Source organism: Lepisosteus oculatus, chromosome 9 (assembly GCF_040954835.1).
Source record: "Lepisosteus oculatus isolate fLepOcu1 chromosome 9, fLepOcu1.hap2, whole genome shotgun sequence".
Taxonomy (NCBI): domain Eukaryota; kingdom Metazoa; phylum Chordata; class Actinopteri; order Semionotiformes; family Lepisosteidae; genus Lepisosteus; species Lepisosteus oculatus.
The window spans coordinates 6,598,557-6,625,502 of record NC_090704.1 but is presented as its reverse complement, the minus strand read 5'-3'; the positions used below and the strand labels follow the sequence as shown (position 1 = coordinate 6,625,502).

The window sequence follows — 26,946 nt, the reverse complement described above, 5'->3', positions numbered from 1 at the left end:
ATCAATTGTAAGAAAAAATGTTTTACATTTTTCTTGATAGTAGACATTTTTCCAAGTGCAATTAATTTTTGGATGGTACCTTCTCTAGTTAGCAAGTTAAGCACATGTTTTGCTTTCAGTTTGCAGACTTACTTGCTGTGGAAACTAGACTCTTCCTTTCTATTTGCCTCACTAAAAGTACAGTAGTTCTTTTACTGAAAACTGTGTTTTCATGCTTGCCCTGCCCTGAAACCTGTAGGTTAAGTTCAGGACTTTAGATTAAAAGTATTGTTTTAAAGTAAACGAGTAACTAGTTATACTTTGGCCTCAGATCACGTGTCTCTTGACCAAGTATTATTATTTATGTTACCTGATCTGTTTCCTTTATCTGAGATAATGAAACCATTTGTCCTGTGCTCCGTGGAGTTAACACAGTCAGACTGGCTTTATTTGTTCTGACAGAGAGCAACACTCCTTTGGACTTATCTTGCTATTATACTGCACCTAATTAGTCCCTAAAGAAGTAGCCTGTTTTTCACTGTAAAGGTGACTCTCTTGCATTTATTCTCTCCTTTATCGCTCTATTCATCTAATCTACTGAGCTGAATGGTCCATTTATTTCTCCTGGTGTTTCATCCAAAAAATGCCTCACAGAAGTCGTTTACACTATGTACTGTAATGGCATGTTTGGAAAGCACCCTAAAATCTATTTAACTAAAGTGAGTTCCATTAGCTTAACGAACACATATTCGGCCAAAATAATACATTATATTTTAAATATGAATAGGGTTGTTGATCATGTATGTGATGATTAAATAATAAACCTCACAGCATTTTTATGCCACCATTTATAAGTGCTTAAGTATTTTGCATTTTCATGTAAAAGAGATTATATGGCTGCCAGGGTTTGTTTTAATAAAATGCTGTTGCTGGGGGCTGCAGATTGTCCTTCCTGTGTTCTGTATAAATTGATTTGGGTGGAGAAACCTAAGAGAAATAACCTGGCAATTCTCAATTATACAAAACAGCCATGAGCCCTGCTTGAATGGACAATTTTCATCTAGTGAAAAGTTGTGCAGATGCATAATTTATCATCTTGAAAATAAAGTGTGAAGACTGAACACATTGTTTCCATATTGTTAGATTAGAGCAAAGTTAGAAACCTTTTTCACTGTGTGTTATTTGAAGCTTATGTTAGATATGTTAAGCACAGGTTAAAGCCCTTTCTCCATCTGGTGCTGAAAAGTTATGCATTCCTTTATTGAATTAAGATTAACTGTTCTAATGTCTTACTAAGGTACTAAAGTGGCTTCAGAATGTCCAGAAATGTGTGGCTTGTGTGCTAATTAAAACTACTCTTCCCAATATATACAGTAACGTCTGTTCTGCATAAATAGTATTGGCTCCATAAGGAATTCTTAGATGATTTTGAGGTTCTCCTGCTTGCATTTAAGGCACTTAAGGATCTAGCTCCAGGTTACCTTAAGGACTTATTGCATGTGTACAGTCCTGTTCTTAATCTGAGATCTACTGATAAAGGTCTTCATATTTTACCTAAGACTAGCCTTCATACAGTGATCAATAGAGCCTTCACTTACAGTATGCAGCGTCATGATAATGGAATTCACTGCCCAAATACATAAGACTTTTTAAAACTTGCTTTAATACCTGTCTTTTAGATGTATAATTTTGCTTCCACTTGTTTTTATGTACACGTTATTATGTGTGAATTTGCTACTGCTACGGTACAGTACGTACTGTGTTTAAGCATATACTGTAGTACAGCTCTTTTTTTTGGAAGGTGCTTATAAATTGGATTATTATTATTTTATACATATTTTGTATCAAAGCTGAGTGGCTTTTGCAGTAGAGTTTTTGCTTTTCTTCTTTTTTTTTCTTTTTTTTTCATTTTTTTTCTGCTCTTTTGGAATCTTGTGTTGTATCTGCAGCAGGTTCTGCATTCCTGAATCCTGATGGAGACTCAGGAACAGAAGCCGATAGTGAACCTCAGTTGACCTTTTATACTGACCCTTCCAGAAGCAGACGGCGAAGCCGAGGTATGAGAAATGGTAATGTCACCAAAATGCAGTTAAATATTGTCTAATAGAAAATAACTGAAACCAATCACATACTGTAGAAGGTTTACTTTCAATTTTTTTATGTATCCGCATCTATGTGTCAGTGTCATCTGATGCATAAAATTCTTGATGTCTGAGGTAGTGGTATCAGTATAGCTATACAGTACAGTATAGTGAAACCAAACATACGGTATAAATTAATTGAGAAAGAAAAATAATTAATTCAATGACAATGATATGACCCATTACGGCTTCTTAAATGCTGGTCCAGTTGAGATACAATTAAAAAATATTTTACTTTTCTCTGAGAGGATATTTTAAATAATGAGTTTAATTGAAGTTCTAGTACTGTTTATTTTTTCTTTCGTTCTTCTTGCATTTTTCTCATTATTACTAAAGATTTCCTCAAATCATTTTTTTTTCCTGAAGTTTTGCTTACATCTTGTCAGTTCTTTTATTTGCAGGATTTGTTTGGTCTTTTTTTCCCATCTGGGCTGAACAGTTTACAGACTTAATTAATGTTCTGAAGAGAAAAAAATTGTTATACTTGCGTTCATACATGATAAACTTTTTTTTTTGGCACTTGACAGTAACACTATAAAATCCTTTCTTGTTGAGAGAAACTTTAATACAGTATGTAAAAGGCTGGAGAGTTGACCTCAGAGAATATATCTAGCCCTTTCTTTTTTGCCATTTAGTTAGAAGTTTGAACAGACCCTAGAGGCCCTAAAAAAGACCCTGGAGACTTGTCACTAGCAGAGGCAGAGCAACTCAGTTCAAATCAGTGATGTGTGCTGTAACTATCACTAATCCAATTACCAAAAATATTTTAGCGCACAAATGTTAGAGGGCGCTTATGCCAACAATATAACTAACACCTTTAATTAGAAAAAAAAACTAAAAATTACAACTCATAGTACCATGAACTGTAAATTTGGTGAGAAGAAAACATATTATGGCTGATAAAAGCTTATTTATAGGGACAGACTGTAGGAATTAATCACCTGTTGCCATTTACTGTATTTCGTTCATACAGGATGTATTGAAGTTGAAGATGGATCACATATTATTTCATATGGAGTTGCTTATTTTTAAAATAATCCAATTTCTGATTCTCTTTTTCTTATATATTGATCTTGTATCATACGCATTTTTCATTTTGAGATTATAGTTTTGATCGTACAACAATCTAGTACAACAGTTTTGTTCTGTTTTAGTACAGATGAATATCTGTATTCTGTTGGAATAAAACTATGAGACCCTAATGACCGTAACTTGATTCTGTAGTATTTAATGTTACAAAATGTACAGAATTATTTTGGCCTTGAATCATAATCAGAAGTCTACAATAGCTTTCCAGTGTTAGATTTTCTAGTAATCTGAGTTAATGTAAATAGTGTAAAGTATGTATTTCACCACATAACTGATGAAAAAAGGTTTGAAAAAACTTTTAAACTTAATTTACCTTCTGTTAACTGATTGACAAGTTTGTACGTGAGTGTTGCAGATGGATTTGAAAAAGCATTGATTGTAGGCAGAAATATTGCTGGGGTTTAAGCAGCTGTAGAAAAATAGTATAGCTGTACATCAGCAAAGTATACTATACATTATTAATTCAAAAAAGGTGTTTAAACCAGTGATCTGTAGCTTATGCGACATGTGAAACATCCTGGAGGAACTCCAATAGCCAAACTACATCTCTAATAACTGGGACAAAATCAAGATCCTGAAAGAGAAGGTTATAACACTAGGAGGAACGTCTTGTATATATTGTATATACTGTCTAGAATTCTTTTAACAATCAGCAACGATTACAGTAATGGATAGACAAGAGCATACTGTACAGTATGTTTGTGGAATATTTCAATTTTCAGAAGACTTTTGTTAATGTTCTTCATTGAAGATTAATTCTCAAATAACAGGTGGTAGTCATTCAGGGAAACATGTTTCAAATATTTGGATTGAGCATAAACTGGTAAATAGAAAACAGTACAGCTAAGAGGTGAATACCCAAATTTGGGGGATCAATTAGTGGAGTTCCACTGGAATTAGTTATAGGACTTGGCTCTTCTTAATTTAAATCACTGGTCTACAGTACAGTTACAGTATAGTTAGTAAAAGTATTCAAGGTGATACCAAAATAAGATGATTAGCAAACACTCTAGAAAAAAGAAATTAAATTCAGAATGATTTAGGTAAAATTTAAGTTTAGGTAAACATCAGGTGCAGCAGATAATGTTTAATGTAGACAGGTGCAGAGTTTTGTGTGCAGGTAGTAAAAACAACTCTAGAAACAAATTGGAAAACATAGAGACAGAAGAAGCTACTGTAATTCTTAAAATTGTATATGTTGACCATTATTTACATCTTCTAGATAATGTTGGGAAGCAATTCAAAAAGCACATAAATTGTTGGGGCATAAAGTCAAAAGAATATAAATTAGAATTTAAATATTTTGTTAAAATTGTGTAACACACTAGTAATGCCTCATTTAAAATATTGTGCAAGTTTAAATCAGCATGTTAAAGAAAATATATTGTTGCTCTGGATCCAGTCCAGAGAAAAGCAACCATACATTCTGAAGCTTAAGGGGATTTCCTACACTGAAAGGAAAAAGGAACAAACCCTTTTTAGTCCTGAACAGAAAAAATTAGGAGGGGACCTGATACGAGTATTGTAAGTGCTCAGAGGCTTTGACACGATCAATACAGAGGAACCTGTAAAACATGAACCAGGGGACGCAAGTGGAAACTGTGTGGAACTGCATTTAAAACAGATAACTGGATTACCCAGAGTTTTGAGGGAGAATGAAGGATACCCAGCCATGCTGTTCAAATCTGACTTTGTTATAACAAAATGGTCATATGATGTGCTTGGATCAATTATCTGTTAGCTACAAAACAATTTAAATGCATTGAATAACCTGTTGCTTGTAGCACTACTTATGTTCTTAGTTATACAATATTTTGAAGGCTTTGCAATATGTTAAACCAGGTGAGATTCCAAATTAGTTTTTTTTAATCTGTCGTTGCCACAGATGATGGCTGAGGATACACTGGGATACTATTGAAATCTGGCCCTATAAACTTTTTCTACAAAGGGGAGTTGCAAGGCAGTTCAGTCACCTCTGTTCCAAGGAAATATCTCCACATTCACATCAAATGTCAAAACGTTTGTAAGTCAATACTGTACCAGTTGGAGAAAGTGAAAAAAGAGAGTGTGTGTGTTGAGGGTATGGGGCAGGGATAGAGCAAAGCAGAGATGGAACTTGAAATGCGGATATTACACTTTCTCAGCACATCTAATGGCAACGTTCAAAAGTAAGCCCTTATCTGTGTCTTGCAATGAGAGGCGGATCCTGCATCCGGCATTCCTTGTGGCCACATTTCGATTCAGAAGCCCTACCACAGGCAGTAACCCCTGAGGCACCTTGTTTGTGGCTTTACAGCCCCTGTGAGATGAAGAAAAAGAGTGTGGCCACAGCTCCTTTTCATTCTGTATCTGACAGGTTCTCCTCGAAGCCCCATCAATAAAACCACCCTCACTCTGATCAGTGTCGTCAGCTGTGTGATTGGCTTGGTCTATTCCTCTCACCTCTCCTGTCCCCTCAATGTCCGTGTCATTCTCCACGTGCCTGAGCACCTGATCGCAGATGGTGAGTATCACTCAAATGGAGAGCTACTATAGGCATGGTCTGTGCCCTTCCTCCTCTAGAGATAATAGGCAACACCTTACTACATCAGTGATCTCTTAACGCTAATGCACAGCTGTTCACCGAACATGAAAAGAGTCTAGAATCATTTTAAGAGTTAAGATTTTAGATTAAAACTATTTAAAGATACTCATTTTTTTTGTATTGTATGGATATTCGACTCGTTCATTCATCGTTTTTCTGCACTCCTGATTAATCTAATCTGGGCACATTTATTTTGTTATGAGTGAATGCACAGAATGGCTAATAGGCATCATGGCATCGTTCTTTTGGATTGCTTTTGATTTAATTGTTTTGGTATGCAGAGCACAATTTACAACAAGAATGTGCAATAATGGCTGTGGGTGTTCCTTGTTTTTTGTTGAAGAAAAAGTCAGAATTAACTAAATAAGAATAAGTAAAATGTATACTGTATATCTCTCTACAGAAGTGTATTTACTGAGCATAAAAACATCACAACTACAACAAATTCACTGTTATCAGGAAAATAACATTCATTTTTGTAGCAGGTGTGCTGAAATTGTATTGAACAAACATGACAGGTAAATTCATTATGCTGATTAACATTTGTCACCAACAGGACTGATCAACAGGGGGTCTACTGTGAAAGTCACAAGCTGGAGGCTTGTGGTTGCTGTTTGATGTAATACAAGCTTTACATTTGAGATGCAGATGCTGCCTTGTAAGACTCTGTCCCATTTCTCTCAGATCCTGGACAAGCATGTGCCTGTTCACTGGTGTCTAAGGCCTAGATGCAACATGTTATTCCAGATCATTCCATAGAGTTTCTATCTGGCTCATATTTGGCAAACAGGGTTTCCACATCGGATCCTGCATTTTCAATTGCAAGAAAGCCAGTTACACGACCACATGCGACATATTCTATTGTCCTAATGGAATGTCAAGATGCATGCGCAGGAAAAGCCTCGAAGTTCCAGGACTTGTTCAATGTAGTGCTGCACAGTCAGGTTGCCATCAATCACTCAGGTCCCAACTGGCAACCCACTGAAGCTGAGCAGGTGTGATGGGAACACTATACTGTATAAAAAGTCACCATCCTTTGGATGAAATGTAAAACTGAGGTCCCAACAATTCCTGATCATTAAAAATCACAGGGCATTTTTCAAAAAGAGAGGGTTCGTTAACCACATTGTCCAGGTCAGATTTCCCTTGGGCCCTTACCAATCATTGCCTCCCAATAATCCCTGTATATTATTTAGCTTAATTACTCTGTTTTCCTCCCCACTGACAGCTGGTATGTGGTGAGCGTACTGCCATACTTTGGCTACCATTGCATCATCCAGGTGGGGGCAACACATTGATGGTGGTAGAGGGCAATCGCCCCTGCCTGTAAAGCACTTTGAGTGGAGTGTCCAGAAAGGCACAATATAAGTGTAAGGAATCAAGTGGAGTACTACAATAATTAGGCAGTTCTACCCAGACCATTTCATTTGGACCTCCCCAAAGAGTGTTCTGTTGTACGGATTCAGTGAATCATTTTGCATGTTTGCACTCTTAATCATCACTAAAGAGGATTTTTGAAACGTTGATGTGACTTAACCCAGTCTCCAATATTCTTAGGTATTATTCTCTTCACAGGCAAGGCAGGGTATATTGGTCCTTTCTGTGCTTTTCTTTCTTAATTTGCACCGGGCTTGATATTCAGCAGGCAAAATTGCCTCAACACCCAACTCTAATCAGCTCTTTCTACAAGGAGGTAATTTAGATTTAGTGTGTATGCAGGAGTCAGTGAAGTATATCACGGTCAATAACGGATAATTAGTTGATTAAAATGATGTCAAAAACGTTTAATCAGTATCCTAAATCCATTTACTTTATTCTTCTAAAAACATTCATTTGTAGAGTGATGTTACATTTGATGCTCAGTAAATATGCAGTATATGGTCTATCATCCCAGGTTAAAAGGTATCCAGTAAATAAATCAATCAATCAATGCCAGATTCTCTAATCACACAATTATGGGATTCTAGCAAGAGTTCCTCTGAGTTAGAATTGTGTTTGTGCTTCTATAATCAAAACTTTTCTTCTACAATATGCAGTGGCACCCTGCAGCAGCTACTGTTTGCATTCTTAATAACATGCTGTTTTTTTTTTCCTGTGCCTTCAGGGAGCAGGTTTATTCTGCTTCAGGGGAGTCAGCTGGATGCCAGTGACTGGCTGAACCCAGCTCAGGTTCTGCTCTTCTACCAGCAGAATGCCAGTGGACCGTGGGTGACAGAACTTTGTGGGCGACGATTACTAGACCCCTGTGAGCATCAGTGTGACCCAGAAACAGGTATGGGGTTTCAGATGTCCACACATATCACACGAATAATGTCCAATATACTATGTTTTAAACAAGGATGAAAACTAGGACAGCATAATAGTTAGTCCATGCTGGTAGGAGAAGTACTGTACAAAGCCAAGAATGAGAAGACCTTCATGGATGGTATCTTCAGAATAAGAAGATGAAGAAGCCTAGGAGGTTCTCCTCATCCCTGGAATGCTCAGGATTAAATCGCATTAGAGATGTTAAATTACCCTTCAGAGAACTCCAAGGCCGAAACTTTGTAGAGGACCTATTAGAGCTGTGATTGCAAAATAAGTGAATAATTCAGGGAAATTAATTTCCATTAAGTTGTATCATATTTTTGTGATGCTGCTCAGTTGCTTTTGTGAGGCTTTGTATTCTTTGCTTTAAAAAAATATGTATGACACTGAATCATGAGAATGTGTCATCGAAAGTGTCAGCTGAGAGCATTAGTCTAGCTAAGGGAACCATTATGCACAATACAAACAGTAATAACTCAAGAGACTGAAGTGAATCAGATCTATTATTAAAGAATTCCTCTTGTAAAAAAGCCAAGCTAGATGTGCACGATGGGGTGTATTTACACTGTGTGAAAGCTGGTGCCTATGGAAACCGGATGGCTTTATAACACCCTGAAAGGAACAGTTTAAAAAATAATAGGCAGTACATCTGTTTTTAAAATAGTTGGACTGCTGCTGCTTTTAATTGCTGCTGTATTTAGTGTGCTGAGCTGGAGATTTAATCATTTTTGTTGTTTGTATTTCCCTAATACTTTACTAATTCATCTGTTGTTTTAAGTACAGAATATGATTAAAAATAAAAAAGTATATTGTACTAGTGCAGTATTTGTTTTACCCATCTGAAATTGCAAGTTCAGCTTGAATTACTGTGGGGTGAGGTATTATTTAATATACTGTAAGTACCTGTATAAGATTGTTTATGGGGTGCATATACCTTGTTGATCCTGTATGCAGAGGCAGTTGGTGAGAGGAAGATAACAGTTTTTATTGTGCAGATTCAAAGAAAAAAAGGTAACAGCAGTGGCATCATATTCTCTCCAGGTTTTTGAAGACGTAATTTTATTGCACACAGTTTTCTTCCTTGAACATCAATATCAGCTAAAACATAAGGAGATTTACTGTAGGTAGAAATGACTTTAATTTTGAGTTTTGAAGTGCTGTACCCAAGAAACAAAATAGGTGAGTATATACAGTATAATGAGTGGTTTTAGTTGCTCTAATTTGAGGTTTTGCAATAAACTTATGCAGGGACAGCAGAGCTTGCCTGAGGGATAGAATTGGCCTGACTCAGGTTATTCACATTCCTGCCTTACTTTTTTATATATTTTAACAGATTAGTAGGTGTGAAAACTCATAAATTGAGTGGAAATTGAGGGATTTTTTTGTTATTGCCCGGAGAGCTATTTTCTTAACCTTGCTCCCAAAGGATTTTAAAGTGCAGTGAGTCCTGGCTATATTTTAATTGGTGCTAGGGCAGCTTTAGGCACAGAAACACTGAAATACAGGGTCTGAGGTACTTGTTCTATTGGTAGCATTGTGAGAGACCTCATGTTAATAATGGTGTCTGCATGTGTATACACGTGGAAAACTGAATACCCTTTACTGAAACATTCATGATAACAGCAGAGATCACAGGTTTAGAGGTGATCAAACCATGTCATTCTTTTCTTTCCAATAACTTAATTGATGTTTTATTCTGTGGCATGGTGTCACAGTGGTTAGCATTTCTGCCTCAGAGCACTGGAGCCCTGGGTTCAATGCCAGATCTAAGGTGCTACATTATCTGTGTAGAGTGTCTATGCTTTCCCTGTGTTTGCGTGGGTTAGCTCTGTGTTCTTCCCACAGTCCAAAGACATACTGGTAGGTTAATTGGCTTCTTTGTTAATTGGCCCTGGTTTGAGTGTGTGTGTGTGTCTCTGTTTGTGTCTGCCTGCCCTCCTGATGCCCAGTGATGTGTACACTGCCTTGTGCTGCTGCTTGCTGAGGCACCCCTGTAACCCTGAATGAGATGAAGAGGTTAGAAAATTGAATTGAATTAATTTTTATTGCCTCCAAGGAAATGTATCTTGTACATCAAGAGCTCATAACATACTGTATACAGTATGACAATAATACTATCCACAGTACAATACCATGATACACAAAAACAATTAATGGCATTTCTCAGTCAGAACTCAATCCAGTGTCATAAGCTGAAAAACAGACAATTAGCCAGTAAAGTGTCTGAAACAACAACATTAATAATAAGATCCCTATCTTTGAGTTCAACCATTCAATACTCTTGGGTATAAATGAAGGAAATGCTCTTACTCTTTAAAGAATAGAATATATTCTATTTGTGTATATATATAGGATATATTCTAAAAAGAGTGGATAACAGGGGTCATCTAAATTTTATGTGCAAGATATAATAATATGTTGTCTGCTATTGAGATATGGATGGACATGGGAATACAAAATGCAATCTTTTTTTTGCAGGAACTAATGTTGAGAGTAGATGCGTCCTATAGGGAGATGGTGTCTAGTACAGGTTTGGGGACAGGAGGGGACCAGAGAGACTGGGTGACTGTAGGCAGCTGCTGCAAGAAAGAGTGGGCATGTTGCATAATGGCAGCCTCCCAAGAGCTTGGCGTGCCCTGCCACTTCTAGAACTTACTGGTGATAGAGCTGGACACTGAAAGCCTGGAGGTAAATGGGAGATCTGATGGGCATCAGGGCACTCAGGAACTAACTCTTCCCAATTAAAGGAAGATAGTGATAGGGGGAGACCAAAAGTATTAGAGGTACAGACATAATATACAGTAATTATAGATACACAGTACTGTAATACACTTATTATAATATGAGATATAGAAATAATTATATACAGTGTACTGTACTGTTTAAAATGCAATTATTATTATTATAATAGGGTTTTATAATAATTAAACTTTGTGTATGAGCTTGAAATCTCCAAACTTGAGTCTGCAGGTACTGTACAGTTTATGATGTTGGAAAGACAACTATGAAGGGACGAGGCAGAGCTTTCGGGCAGATGCAGGTTTCAGTAAATGTTAAACTCTCCAAACAAAATTGTCCTTAAAACAGAAGTCAACATCTAGGACACATCAAATGGTTCAATAGAAAAATTAAGAAAAAAGAAGTATGAGAAGGAAAGATAGAACCTACAGACAACATAAAACATAAAAGACCCCAAACAATCTACAAAGACAAAGAGTCTACCAAGATGCATGTGCTGCCTGCAAAAGACATTTGTTATAAATATATACAGTATGGCATGTATTTAGGCTTATATTTTCTTTTCATAAAGGGTGCTTAGTTTGCTTGTATTAAAAATCCCATCATGATTTGTTTTTTTGGCCTTCAGAATTTTATTCCACAAAATGTATTCAAAGTGTTCAATTCCTCAGTGACATGGTATAGCATCTACTCATTCCTGCTGTGTGGAAATTGCCAATGCTTAAATTATGATTTAGATACACTGAGACACCCTTTTCAAATGAATGCACATCAGTAATAAAATAATAAGTTGGCCTCTTGCAGGATGGATTGACACCTGCAGCCGTTTTTACTGAAAGCAGTGGTCTGTGGAGCCCTGCTGTTATCTCAAGTGTGTGGGCTATGAATCATACAGTAATGAAAACTTTAAGGGACCTGAAGCAAAAATACTGTAATTATTTTATTCACAATTTAATTTTTTTCTTACATATAGTGTACATATAATCACATTAACATGTTGTTTTTTCATTTTAACAAAGAGTTTAACTGAGTTTTTGGAGTTCAGAGTGTCTAAGGTTCGCCGAAGCTTTTAAAAGTCTTTGAACAGCACCTTTGATTCTTGTGTTTCAAGTGCAGATTGAAATGAGGTAGTCGCCATCTGCCTCTTTCTTTTATAGCATAACTTGAGGTCGGTGTATTCATTTCTAAAAGATGCTCTAAATCTGACAAACTTTTCTCTTGCTACTTTTAAATTTTATTTTCTTATCTTTTGGGAGATCTGACGGATCGGGTCAGCTCAAAGGATGGTTACTTTCACCGATCTAGTTTACATCTGCTCTGTGTTTTGTTTCCAGTACATATATATTTTCATGTGAACAAATCAAATGTAATAGACTTGGTGATTTTAATAAATTTGCTTATGCAAATTACAGTAAGTAGAAGAAGAAATCTCTGGGGAGAAAGAAACTGAGTAATACATTTAATCATCTTCAGGAAACAATTCCTCACTACAATCATTTGTATAGTTATGAAAAAAACAACAAATATAGCATTCAAAAATCCAAAATTTTCCAGATTACTACATTTTTTTTTATTAAAGTCATGTCAGTACTGTAGTTGAAAAATTGCATCGTATTGTTATACAAGTACAGTAGCACTGAAGAAGTTATGAAAATGTACAGTAAATAACAATATGGAAGATGGCTTTCAACCTTTTGTTTCAGGCTCAGTCATGTTTAATTGTCCTACAGTGTATGTTGATTTTTTTACTTGAAACATAAAAGGTTGAAGATTGGAACGGGTTACATGTTAAAAACACAGTCAAAGAAGCAAAGGCTGCAATTGGGAATGGGTAGCAATTTACAATCAAACAGTACACATACAGTATAGGGAACAGTGAATTTAACTTACAGTGTTTGACAGGCTTAAATTTGTGTCCATTATTTAACTGCATCTGCTTGTTAATGTAGATCTCACTCATTTCCTTCCCCCCCCCTGCTGTGAGATATTATAATGTATTTTAAATCAAAGGTATTTTGATTTTACTCTCTCTCTCTCTCTCTCTCTCTCTCTCTCTCTCTCTCAATGCTTCTTCTCTGAGTTCTTATGTTCGCTCAATTTCCCTAAATTCTGTGAAATAATATATACTGTCTCCCAGGTATCAGTTTTCAGGGATTTATCTGAGTGTAACAAACTTTGTTAATATCTAATAAAACTGGGCCCCTTGTGATTTTCACGATATTGCATATTTGCTGAACACAGCCCTAGCTGTATAAAAGATGAAAAATAATGATAATTGATTTTTATGCAATGGAGAATTAAATTTCCTGCAAGGAAATCATCCATGGCTTACTGTGTAGCCTGTTCTCTTGACAATTGTAACAGCCTCTTTGTGTTGTAATGTCAGAGGTGTAGTTCTAATGCCAATTTAATTTTTGGATACAGCAATTACTTGGTGCCTTTTCTTCTTTAGTTTGGTCCTGATTAGTCTTCCATTGTAAAATGGATAAAGGCTTGGTCCTTGACTTGATTGCCTTTCCCCTTTAACAGAAAACACTTCCTGTGGCTTTGTATTAACGTTTCAAATGTTCAGTTTTGGTTTAAAAATCATTTATGCAGCTTGACTAAACTCTTGCATTTTGCTACTGATTGCCAGGGTATTTCTAGTGACAGACATGATGATTCTGTTTCTGAAAGCAAAGCAGGAGCAATAAAACAAAAAGACCAGTGCCAATGAACATGATTCTCAGTACACACGGAAGAGTACAGTATGTGCTTGTACAGTATTTGTGTTCGACCGCTGGATGAATGCCTAAATGTAGTTTTAAAACAGTAAAGCACATTTCCAAGAGTATGCTGCCTTGCCTAAAATTCAGTTAGAAAATGATGTCACATAGCAATGCTTGCTTTAAAGCTGTTTTCTAATGTAATTGTTATTTATATCCCCAATATCCCCTTACAGTTATGATGGAATGTCATTGTCCTGAGTAATTAATTTCTTTTGTCTTTTACTTTCACATTGAGTGAGATTTTGTTGAATACTATTCCACTGCTGTAGTGGTGTTGATAACATACACATCTTTATTAAGGAATTGCGTACAACTAGTATTGTACATAAAACTGAAGGATTAAACTTTCAGTATGCTTGTCATTTGAATGTTCTAACAGTAACTGAATTAATATTGTTCTGTACTGTATGTCCCAGTACTCCAGCTTTGTATTGTGGAGGGTTTTGTTTTTTGCATACAAGCTTCCAAAGTGATTAACAGAAAACATTTGCTATTGTTTGATATCTTGAAAAAAAGGAATTTAAATCCTACCAGATGTAAAACATACTGTATTGCAAATTAACAGAATAAAACCTCACTGATTGTTAAGTGTCTAAAGGTTCAAATGTAAAAATATCAATGTAGCGAATTAGTTTTTCCAGTACCATTGTGTGGGATACCTACTGGTAAACATAAATGGATTTTTAAAATATGTATTATTACATATTTGCTGCATGCTGCACTTTTTACCTGAATAGTATAATTTCAGCAGTGCATGAACAATATAATTTAGGTGATTTCTGATTCAAACAAAAATATTAAGACCTGTAGCAGGTCACTGAAACACATATAGCCCATATTTCAGTCTTTTCTTTGTTCACTGTTGAAGAGAAACCAGGTACCACACCCAGGTGAATTTCATCAGGCAGTTGTCATTGAGCAGTTTTTGCAGAACTATTTTTCATTAATGCGCACATATTAAATACGGGTAAATATACTGTATGAAACATACCTATACATACTGTACTGTGCCACAGTTACAGTATGTATTACATAGAGAAGTAGTTCTAATGTCTTTTATTAACTGACACACAAAAAGACATTTCATTTATATTAAACAGCTTAATTAAAAAAGCAAGTGGAAAACATTTTTCTTAATAATATGTACAGTTTAAAGCACTTGCGTCCTTAATCGAATTCCGTGTTAAGTTCAGGGTTATTTCTCACAGATGCTGTTTTGCTGATTGCAATTCTATTTTCATTCGGTTTCCAAACCATTAGCTGTAATGTATCCAAAATGTTTGTGGCCATTACTCAGGCTACTGTGGGCACCAAAAGTGCTTCCAGTTATTTTCATTAGATTGGTTCTCAAAGTAAATGTTCTTACGAAAAGGTTTAAAGTCAGGTGTTTTTCTGAGGTATAATTATTAAAATATTTCTCCTATAGAAAACTGCAGTACAGTTCCAACCTAATTATACTGCAAAATCACTTAGATCTCTCTGGAGATGAGCTTGCTGGAATTTCAAGCCTTAAAAGATATTCATACAGATTCCTTTACAATGTTTTACAGCATTCTGTAATGACATGATCATGCAGGAATTTCATGTTACTGTCCTCCATCCTTTATGATAAAGTTGCTTATTCCTAGGAAGGCAGTCTGATGCCTATGCCAGAAGCATAGAGTTCACAAGGCAGGACTATATCCTGAATGGGTTGCCAGTTGAGCAGAGGTCACATAGACACACAGGGATGATATAGAGACACCAATTAATCAAGCATGTCTTTTGGAGGTGGTAGCACATGGAAACTCACACAGACACAATGAGAACATGCAAATGTCACACAGAAGATGCTCCATGTAGTATCAAAAATACGCAGTGGGGAGATTTGCAGATTGGATAGTACAGTATCTTTCTTAAAAAATATAAAATGTTATGTTTGTTTAGCATTGTAGAGAGCTAGTGTACTGTATAAGATAAGATCACTTTATTGGTTATATACAATTTCTTGCATTAGGAATTTGTCTTTTCACATACCCCAGCTTGCTCTCCATGAGACACACAGACAGGGAGAGAAGCTTGGGGTCAGAGTGCAGGGTCAACCATTTATACAGCACCCCTGCAGCAGCTGGGGTTAAGGGCCTTGCTCAGGGGCCCAGTGGAGTAGGATTCCTCTGCCGGACACAGCATTTGAACCTCCAACCTTCCAGCCATAGGCGCAGATTCTTAGCCACAGTGCCACGGCTCCACCTGTACAGTATGTCATATTTATTATAAGTAATTTGAGTCCAAAAAATATGAGGTTGACATTTATTCACACTATTTTGTAAATCCTCCTTTGGCATGGATACCACTGATGAAATGCCTTCTGTATTGTGCTGTACAGTTTTAGTGCTTCCTGAAGAATTTTTTTACCATTCCCCAGGCAGAATTGCCCTACAGTAGGTCCTTCAGATCATATGATGTTTGTTTGTGAGCTTCCTTCATGAGTTGAACAAAAACCATTAAATTGGGTTGAGGTTAGGAGACTGATAGCCCATTAAGAACATTATTTTGTGTGCATTTCATGCATTTTTTTATTAGTTTCTGTTTTGGGTGTTTGCTTTGGATCATTGTCGTGGTGGAATGTCCATTTTCTTGGCTTGAGCTTGTCAGCTCAAAACCAGGCGTTCGTGATTACCGCTGTGCTGCCAGGAATTCCATCACTGGTAAATGCCAAACAACCCCAAAACATAAAAGTTCCTCCTGCCATATTTTTCACTGGGATTGGGTGTTTGTTCAGAATGAGCATTTTACTGCAAACACTGGTAAGCATGTCAGAAAAATCAAGTTTTTGTTTTATCTGAATATAGGACACATTGAATATGTGGTACTGTATATATCAAATGAATACAGCACTACATTGAATATGTAGTATACAGTATGCATTGATGTAGTTTGTGACACATTGTATCCAGTCAGTTAATGCTGGAGATCTCCAGCTGTTGCCTTTGTATTTGTATGCTTACCTCCCAAGCTACTTTTTTAGCAGACTGTAGGTTCAGGGTTTGCCAATATACAGCTTTTATATTTAAGAGTAACCTTTTAAATTTCTGAATAGTGGAGAGGGATATTCAGATCTTTGTGGATTTGTTATAACCATTCCTCTACATGAGGAGGTTAATGGCTATATGCCTTCAGTCTTCAGAAAGCTTTCTGACCCTAACCATTATACACTACATGCTACTACTGACTACTGAGTGTCACAGTATGTGTAACATATTTGGCATTGGATATCTTGATACAATCCTAAATAGAGGGCAAAGAAAGTTCTAACATTCCATTATATGACAGCCGATCTGATGGGAATTTAATTTAGCACTGACACTTTAATTAAATCAGTCATTTATATCTTATTTTTTCACACTTTTGTTTCAAACCCTTTGTGTCAGGGTGTCACTAGAAGCAATTAAGTTTTGGTATTCACAGTGGATCTTTGTGAAAACCTGCACAGAGTGATTATTCTCTTATTCTCTTACTTTCCTGAATATCGGGATGAATGTGAATGTTATACTGTGGTGGGGAGCCTTAAACAGGTTCTTTATAGACAGGTGAAGCTTGCAAATGATCAGAGCAGTCCTCTATTTGAATGATAAGCAATTCAATCATAGTTACCATGCGCATTTTGAAGGCAAAAGTGTTACAATTTTCTAAGCTCCCAAATTGTGTTTGATGTAAATAAGGGGAATGAAAGATCTCAGTACACCGTACTTGGCTGAACCTCAGAATCAAACCACTGTCACAGGAGCATAAGCTGCATAGCTCCATTGAGGCCAGAAGCCCGTTCCCCTGGAAAGGGAAATATGTATTCTCTTGCAAAACTCAAGGGAGGGATGTCACTGTAACAGGTTCCCAACACATATATGAACTGTCACACACTCTACTTTAAAATATGCAGCAACCCACTGATATTTATCTGTGAGATCAGAATAAAAGTACAGCCAGTGTTTATGCAGCTGAGCATTCAATTCTAGTCACCATCACAAGTCCCTGAACACTTGCCTCAAACAGATATGTGCTCCGCTGCACTAAAATGGTGCCACCATGGTGTGCAGTAGATGATCTTAATGTTCTTCATAGGTCTTGGGGCATGAGGACCCCCAATAGACTCTTTTTATACTGTAAGTCCTGTTATCAAAGCATGACAGACTTTGTGAAAGTCAGAGTAATTTACACACACTGCAACATAAGAGTATTATTATAATGTCTTTCCAGTTATGATTACCTATTATTGATTTGTAATTATGGTCAGGCAATGGCATTTTCGAGGGGCTTTCGAAAGTGTCTCAAATTCTAGTTCAAGATGTGCATTTTGAGCTGCTTGCCTTTCCGAAGTGAATGTTTTTGTTCTAGTGATCTCATTGTCCATAGTATGAAGTAGCCTAAACATTTTTCTGTACTTTTTGACATTTGGATTTATTTTCAGAAGAACTTTGTCTAGAGACTTCTTGAAAATGAAAACCATTTTAAAAACCCAAAAATATTAATGGTTAGTGAACAACTGTGTTGTGTAGAAGATGCGCTGTATGATTTAAGACTTTCTGGTGCCAAGTTTTTTAGAGTGGATTTGGTTCATCTGAAAAGCGTTGATAACAATAAAAGGCAGAATAGAATTTGCAATCCCAGATACCTTTTGCACCATGTCAGAATATTTTGCCATTAGTCAATATAATCTTAAGAGCTTTTCTTGTGAGGTAATAGAGAAAAAATTGAATGATTAGTATTGCACCATAAGTGACAGCTCTTAACAGCTGCCAAAAGATAATGTATAGAGCAGAGTTTGAACTCTCCTAGAACAACTGTGTTTTGAGGCTTCTCTCTGGCATGCCCACTCATTGTGCTGTCCTTGAACCACAGTGAATATCCCCGCATAAACACAGCTCCATGCACATCAACATTCCATTATTGCCCATTCCTAGTCTGCCCAGGAAAGCATTTAAAACTTGCTCAGCATTCCAGCCAGTCCTCAGCTATGAAATTCACCCCCATCAATCAGACAGAATCAAATTATAACAGGCATCTTGCTAGTGTGTTCATACATGATGGATCAGCAAAAAGGAGACGGGTCCTTAGCATTTATGATAGCCCAAATAAGCACTTCTGATTAAGAGCCTGATAGGGTACTGTGTGTCAGGATTCTGAACATGCGGCAAACACAGGATAATTGCATGCACAGAATAATAAGTAATGGAGGTAAATTTATTATTTTTGTCAGTTGCATTTTTAGCTTTTCAATTGCATTGGTTTTCCCTGATAAGGTAGATGGGCTTATACACTTTTATGCCTCTGCAGTTTTAATTGCATAGTTAATTTCTAAGACCTAAAGCTATTTACAATATGTTTCTCAAATGTATCTTCCACTTGTGCAATCTTAAAAAATGTTTCTGCCGATGTATTCTGCAGTGGACATGTACTGTAAGTCAATGTATAGAGTGTGGTTATGAGCTGTGAAGTTCGTGTACATAAATCTAATTCACATTAGATGATAGTAAATAATCATCATTCATTTCGACATTTGAATTTTTTTTTTATCACAATGAGAGATCATAGGGAAGGTTAAAAATCAGAGGAGACCAATTGTCGAATATAGCCTAGTAGCCAAGTGTACATCATCAAGCTAATTTTGAGAAAGGGCAGGATCTCCGCTTCAGCAAAATAGGTGAAAACTTGTCTCAGACTCCTATAGCCTGTAGTGTAAAGTGTCCCCCGTTCTCAATGTTAAATGCCCTTCCATGTAGCCAGCAGCCATATCACCCTGCAACTCTCAACTGACAAGCCCAGACCTCCTGGGATAAAGTAAGGTTACTGCTGGAAGTGGTGTTAGTGGGGCCAGTAAGGGGTGTGCTCCCTAGAGTCTCTGTGGGTCCTATTGCCCCATTGTGGTGATGGGGACACTATAGTGTCCTTTGGCTGAAACGTTAAACTGAGGTCCTGACTCTCTGTGGTCATTAAAAATCCCAGAGCATTTCTCTAAAAGAGTAGGGGTGTTACTTCAGCATCCTGGCTAAATTTCTCATTTACTTATACCAATCATGGCCACCTAATAATCCCCATCTATGAATTGGCTTCAATACTCTGTTGTCCACCCCACTAATAGCTGATGTGTGGTGAGCATACTGACACACCGTGGTTGCCGTCACATCATCCAGGTGGGACTGCACATTGGTGGAGGTGAAGGGGAGTCCCCATTACCTGTAAGCTACTTTGAGTATTCAGAAAAGTGCTATATAAGTGTAAGGGCTTATTATTATTATTATTATTAGTAGTAGTAGTAGTAGTAGTAGTAGTAGTTTTGACTTGTATGCTCTGGTCAGTTTTTCACTGTTTTTCAGACGTCCACTGTGATTGAAGGAAGAGTTTTGTTAGTGACTTTTGACTTTACTATTGAATATTCAACTAGAGGCGCATTTCTTCATTAGTGAACACCCTAAGCAAACACCCAAGTGAAATATGAATTTAATGTAGTAATAACAACAGAGCAGAGAAGCGACAGATTGATCTATTTCCACCTTATGCAAGGTTTTAACGTGCGTCTGTTGGTAGACGTGGTCAGTGAACACAATAGGTCAAAGAGTAAATATCAAATGCCCGAGGCTGTTTTTCTGTTTTTCTAGTATTTCTGTGATGGATAACTACGTTTCCTGTTTTTATACACAGGTGAATGTGTCTGCTTTGATGGCTACACAAAGGACCCTGTTCATAAACATCTTTGCACGCGGAATGAATGGGCTCCCAACCAAGGGTAAGCATTGCTCTTTGCTTTTAAAACTGGTAATAAACATCTTAGTAGAGAAAATCAGCCCTTATTAATTCAATGTATTTGTGATAAAGGAATCGTATCAAAGTTATGAAAATCTACCCATTGTTTAATTATTGTTTTGGGTAACTTAATAAAATCTGAAAAAAAGATGTTGTTTCCTAGATTTCTGTTGTGTGTGATAGTCATTACATCAGTGTCTGGTCTGAGTTATCATGGCTTATTTTTAGCCAAGCCAGCCATCTGAGTAACATACAGGTTCTTTAGTCTATTTACAATAGCAGGCGGTCTCCCTCTTTAACTTACATAGCTTCTGTCTGCCTGTCAGAACTTGTAGCTGTTTACAGTCCTGTTAAACAAACTGTCAGAAGTCATTCCAGACACTGCTTTCAACAATACAACATAGTTTGTTGGCATTTCCATGCTTTTTGTGAATGTTTTGTTCTACAGTAGTAGAGGTGTGTACATGCTGCAGCAGTTTGTACCATTTTATAGAAGTCTGCCAGGAACACATACTGTACCTGTACATTGTGTCGTATTGTGTCTCGGAATATATTATGCTGTACATTCTGTGTAGCATATTGGTTCATTTTTCATCTACCATTCCCTTGAGGAGTGTGAGGAGTGAGGAGTTCTTGAGGAGTGTTATATTTACCCGTTATATTTTATTAACTGATAAAGCAAAGCTTTCTCTAATAAAAAATGCCCAATTTTAAGGTTCACAGCAGACTATTATTAATTTCATCCAAACCCAACGGCGTTTGTATTCATTTATACAGATGGGTATTTTACTAGAGCAATCTATATAAAGTACCTTGCTCAAGGGTGCAAAAAGAGGTCGCTCCACATAGGATTAGAACCCCCAGACATTTGTACTGTATGACCAGTGACCTAACCACTGCTCCACATTAGCACTTGCAGCTTTTAGTAAAATGTTTGTAAATTTAATTTCAAATATATGACTCAAGGTTTTTTTTTTTTGTTTGCTTAGACCAGATTTAGGTATGTTGTACAGTACAAGTCAATAGCACTACATATATCTTTACATTTAACCAGGAGAGTTCATAATACCTTTTTAAAAAACATTTAATTTGTCTGTGTCTTGCACTACTTTAATTTCATTAACCACCATTCTGGAAAAGAGCTTAATATGGCACAAGGCTGGGATATGAAATACAGTAGCACAATTATTTAGAATTAGATTAGAACCTTTTTAAATGAAAATTTAGGTATCATTAATCTACTAATCTACCTTTTTAAATTGCATTTTACAGGTGCAGACACTTGACTGTGCTAACTGTTACAGAAGTTATTTTTTTTTCTTTTTACCTCTGGGACGGTTGTTGGTCATATATAATGTAAAGCTCTCCTACATTTCAGCTCAAGGTTTTTTGTCATCAGGAAGAAAGGTGGAATGAATTACAAATGTTCTCAATGTTATCAATAAAAAGCTAATGTCTTATATCAGCTAAAAAGACATACACATTTAATTTGGAGCTTGAGGAATTATTAAATCTTGGATGAAGTTATGTTTACTAGAATAAATCATTACTTAGCATACAATATTTTACTTTTGTTACCATGTGTAAACTACACAAAAGAAAACAGTGACAATGAATCACATTCAGGATACTGTACTTCATAATAGATAACAGTGATTTGGACCTGGGACAGAATCATCAAAACCCACTCACCAATTGAAAATCACTTTGGGCAAGATGGAAAAGACCTTCCACAAAGCAAACCTCTCTTTCCAACACAAAGTTATTTTTGGTGGCTGAGTCAAGATTTTGATTTTATCTTGGCCTTAGAATTGTTAGCAATAAATATATTAGAGAAATATCCAAGCTATTCAAGTTATGGATTTTAATTTTTCTTCTTTCTTCTTCTTTATTAAATTAGCCAGATTGGCAATGCCTCTTGAGAACTATTTGATTAACCTGTAACTGTGATGATTGTCTCTGTGTTTTAATTTAAATAGTGATAGGAGTCACGATGGTGGGGCGATAGATCTAATAATTAGGGCTCAGAGAGAAATGATCAGCAGGGCATCATAATGGTGTGAAATCGTTTTGGTCTTGGGCTCTTGTTCACTTTTCACTGCTGTATGAAACTGTGAATAGAGTTTTAATTGGATGTAACACCCAGAGAGAGCTTTGCAACAGTAATAAAGTCCTAAAAATGTGATTGAATGGAAAGTTTAAAACAAGAGGATCTTTTATACACAAACACTGTTTACATTGATTGTGTTTTTGCTGTGAAGTCAGGAGCTGTTTTCAACTAAAGATATGTTTTTAACTGTCTAAATGTGTTAAGAATTTGCTAAGGGGAACATCTGGCTCTACATCTGGATTGTTTTTGCAGCATTTACTTTTGTATACCAATGCAGTTAATTTCAGAAGATACTGTAGGCTTTTCTTTGTAATGTTGAATTGTCAACTTTCTTATCATTTCTCTTTCTAAGCCAATTTTAAACATTAGAGATAAACATTAAAATGAATAATATACCCCTACTATTTTATAACAAAAAGGAATAACATCACGATAAATAATAATGCACCTAACTTCATCTGTATGCATTATCGGATGTGAGTACTCATGTTTTTTAATGTTGGTTTGTTCCTATTTTTTTCTTATAGCGCCGATGGCTGTCATGAAACACTATTTATTATTCGAAAAACCAAGTTTTAATCAATGCAAAAATTATGACAAACTCCAAACAGAATCATAGTCATTGCGTATCTGGAAATACACAGTCAGAACATTTCTGTTTGGCTCTTCTTTCTTCCTAGCCCTTGGCCTTACACAATTTTCCAGCGTGGCTTCGACTTGGTAATGGGAGAGCAGCCTTCGGATCGCATCTTCAGGTGAGAAAGCATGGCCATTTTTTGTACAGATATTTCCAAAATCCTAGCACAGCTAAGCGGGAGAAAAGAAGAGCACCTAGAGAAAGCCCATACAGACATGGAGGCCACCTAAAAACCTACACACAAGGCATCCCTCTCCAGAATCATACACAGGTACCAATAGCTCTGAGTCATCAGCACTGTCAGTGAGCCACCCCTAATAATGAATGATTCTGTTTCTCTACTGAATGCTCTACTGAAGGCAATATCATAACTTCCTCATTGAAAGCTAGAAATGACATATATTTAGAACCACTGGTTCTCTGTCTTGTCTGTAGTTTTTTTTTTCCAGCCTTTGTTATTAGTCTGCAACTCCAGGAAAGTTTTAGTTGTATAAAGTTAAAAACAAAAGAAAATAGAAAACTAATGATACTTACTTGTTAAAAGAATCAGGTGATCAGAAGAACCAGAATTGGGAAAACACTATTAGAAAAGAGTTGATTTGATAGAGAAGATAACAAATACAAATCAGATTGGATGTTACTAAAGCTGTGGTCAAGAGAAGGTCTACACACTGCGCTGTTGGGAAAAGAGCATTAAGGCTCAGGTGGTATTTACTCATGTGTATGTAAAAGATAATTTTCAAAGGTACAGTAATTGCACCAATTCCAGACAAATGACAATAGACAAGAAGTACTGTGTACCAACTGACTGGAGTTTCACACATGAAGTCTGGAGGATTCTTTTGTTCAAGGGCATTGAAGATCCACCAGGCTTCAAATAATGGGTGAATAAATAAAACTAAAGTGGAGAGAAGATGAAATCCTGCTGAAAATCTGCATGTGCTGCATGGTTTAATTTACTAATGTATAACTGAAACAAGTTTCAATATCATGCTTTTTCATACGTGTGTTTTTTTATTTCTATGTATTGCAGTGTTCCCATGGTGTGAGACTGTATTTTGCTTTTTAACCAAGCTTAAGATTTTCTGAATATTGAAACTTATTTTAATATTTGAATTACAATTTCTCTGGGTATAATATTTTTTGCTTGGAATTCTTCATTGAATTGCCCTAATGTAATGTGAAATTTAAATTAGATCAAGCATGAAACAATTTGCTAACACCTATTTCAAATGTCTGCTTTTTCTGAGATTATATTTCAAAAGGTAATATTGAAATGCTTACAGAAAAATGTAAACACAAATGGAGGAGAATTGTAAAATCTTTCAGTCTTTATTATTTCTAGTCAACATTTGTGAAAATCTATGTTATGCAAACTTCTGATCATTTATTTTTCTTGTTCTTATGTGAAGTGCCTCTGTAATTGCTTAAGAACTGTGTGCTTGGGAGTTTTTAATTGACAAGCATTATCGGCAGATATGACAATATCTTGGCCATTGTATGAGACACAGTTTTCAACAACAAACAGGATACCAATTTCTACATATACAGTATATACTGTAGCTTTTATTTGGTTCGATCTCATTATTGCTGTGTACACATTGTTTTCATCTTCAAACATGATGTGAAGGCAGTTAGAGAACGGTGAAATATATGTGTCACCTATGCTAAATCCCCACAATTCTCCGTTGTTTTTACATACTGTATGTCCATAGTATCATTTTTTGTTCTCTACAATTACAACATGCCTTGGAAAGTAAGGCCAACGTCCTTATAAAGTTTTTGTTAACCTTTTAAAGAAGGATGAGTTGTGTATACCATTGCAGCTTTCACTGGTTTAATGCCCTTGCAGTTTCTGAGTGAGTATGTGTCCAACGAAAAGTGCTTGAAAATAGACCTAATTTTGCACAAACAACCTCAGAAAATGTGCTGAAATATGACATCCATTCTCTACTTTACTTACAGTACATTCACATCACTGGTCTGTATAGCATGTGTGAACCCAGGCATGCAGTGTGGCAGAATTATAGAGTATATAGGAAAAGCATTGTTCCAGTCATACAGGAGAATCGTGCTTTACAGTTTCAAATGTTACATAACTAATGAAACATAATTGAAAACTGGTTAGGATTCATAATCCAAAGTTAAATAAGGTAATAATAAAAACTTAATAGACTTGCACCCTGTAATCAGAAGCGAGAAACCAGTGAATGTTATTAAAAGATTGGAGGGTGGGGGTTTTGATTCATAGCATGCTGGAGTTCTAAGGGGAAAGTAATTGGAGGGACATAATTAAGCTTTTCCTTTTATAGCTGTTAATCATTCTCTTCGTAGAGAAGCTGGTACTGCATACATGCATGTCTAGTGCCTTCCTGTAATACAAAGTTAGCATTTCTTTCAATACACATTGCAGAAGTCTTAGTGTGAAATCAGAATGGTAAGAAAACAACAACTTTAGTAATCCATGTACTTCTAGCCATTTCTGTCTTTAATACAATGGCATACAGCCTATGATAATAACTATAATAACCTATGACAAAACCTTTCTTAAGCCTAAAACAGTATTTAAATTTGCCTTTATAATGCTGATGCCTTTTGCATTATTTGCTTACTGTTACTGAGTTATATTAAATGGTTGCTTTCTTTTACTATGGTTGTTGGTTACTTAAAAATCTATAATATACTGTAGTATTTGAAATATAGCTGCCTGTATTCCTTGGTGTCTTCCAGTGCTGTTCTAAATTTTGTTTCAGTATTAACACATGGTACATTTTTGTACATTGCTTGGAGAACTGCAATGTTATTTTGTAATTCTGAAAGGAGACTACCCTATCCTTGAAAGTACTTCTATAATTATGAACCCCTTGTTCAGTGCCATGGTGTCATTTTCATCTGTTTTCACAATGCAGGATGGCCTCATGTGCCATTTGTCATCCCTCCCGGCTGTTTATTAATTTTTCATTGATTTTATATTGCAAGAAGTGAGGGACATTGCTTTTCTGCTCCAACAGACAGGGCTCAATCCAAAATGTTCTCTCGAATTCATGTTCAATGCAAAAGGTCTCCTTTCTGAATCTGAAGTACATTTGATATTGAGTTTGTGATGAGTGAAAAGGATATAAAACTAAACTGAAATTGTTTATTAATTTTGAGGTTAGATCCTTAGATCAATGACAGTAGCTATCAAAAGGGATTCCTCACTTTTGTTCTTATTCTGCAATCGGTTTGGTAGCCTAATCATGTACCTTGAGATACAAGATTCCAGGTCTGAATGTTTAAAGAGTTAAATATATGCGTGCAGCACACAGTATGTGCAGCATGTGTGTTAATGTTTTCTTATTTTTTCCCCTTAATCCCAGGTGAGATCCACCCAAATGCATTGCACATGTAATACCACTCGGTTGCGGTTCCTTCAGGTCCCGGTAGACAGCTGAATAAGCAGCCCTGATAATGAATTCTGCTTCTGTTGCTGTGGAGTCTGGTTCAGGTTATTCAAGTTACTACACAGCTGCCCCAGCTAAGAGGACACTAAAGAGTAGAATATATTATTTTATTTATTTATAGGGAGGTATCGCTATGACCTTTAGCTTTTTTTGAGACATAAACCCTACATTTTCAAGCTGATGCTGGTGTACAGTGACATTTCAGTATTACCGTGTTACTTATCAGTGTTATCCAGCAGGCTAGTGATATTATTTTTTTTTGTCCTTGGATCCAAACCAAAGTTGGTTAAAGCAGGCATATTAGAATTTTTTTAATATTCTAATTATTGCTTGGTTTGTTAATCAATACCAGAATTCCCTGTTGTCAAAGAA

The 26,946-nt window shown here is 36.2% G+C and overlaps 1 protein-coding gene across 4 annotated transcripts in view; it reads left to right on the top strand.

Moving 5' to 3' along the window:
* The window catches only part of astn1 (astrotactin 1), a 250,514-nt gene that overhangs the window by 82,240 nt on the left and 141,328 nt on the right, over positions 1 to 26,946 (top strand). The window contains exons 5-9 of one of the 4 annotated variants that reach the window (XM_069194050.1): positions 1,932 to 2,048; positions 5,566 to 5,712; positions 7,898 to 8,065; positions 20,283 to 20,367; positions 23,175 to 23,249. In XM_069194050.1, the coding sequence (XP_069050151.1) occupies positions 1,932 to 2,048; positions 5,566 to 5,712; positions 7,898 to 8,065; positions 20,283 to 20,367; positions 23,175 to 23,249 (592 nt within the window). Of the gene's footprint in view, positions 1 to 1,928; positions 2,049 to 5,565; positions 5,713 to 7,897; positions 8,066 to 20,282; positions 20,368 to 23,174; positions 23,250 to 26,946 lie in introns of all 4 variants that reach the window. The other 3 variants (XM_069194051.1, XM_069194049.1, XM_006634718.3) reach the window with 3 other exon arrangements.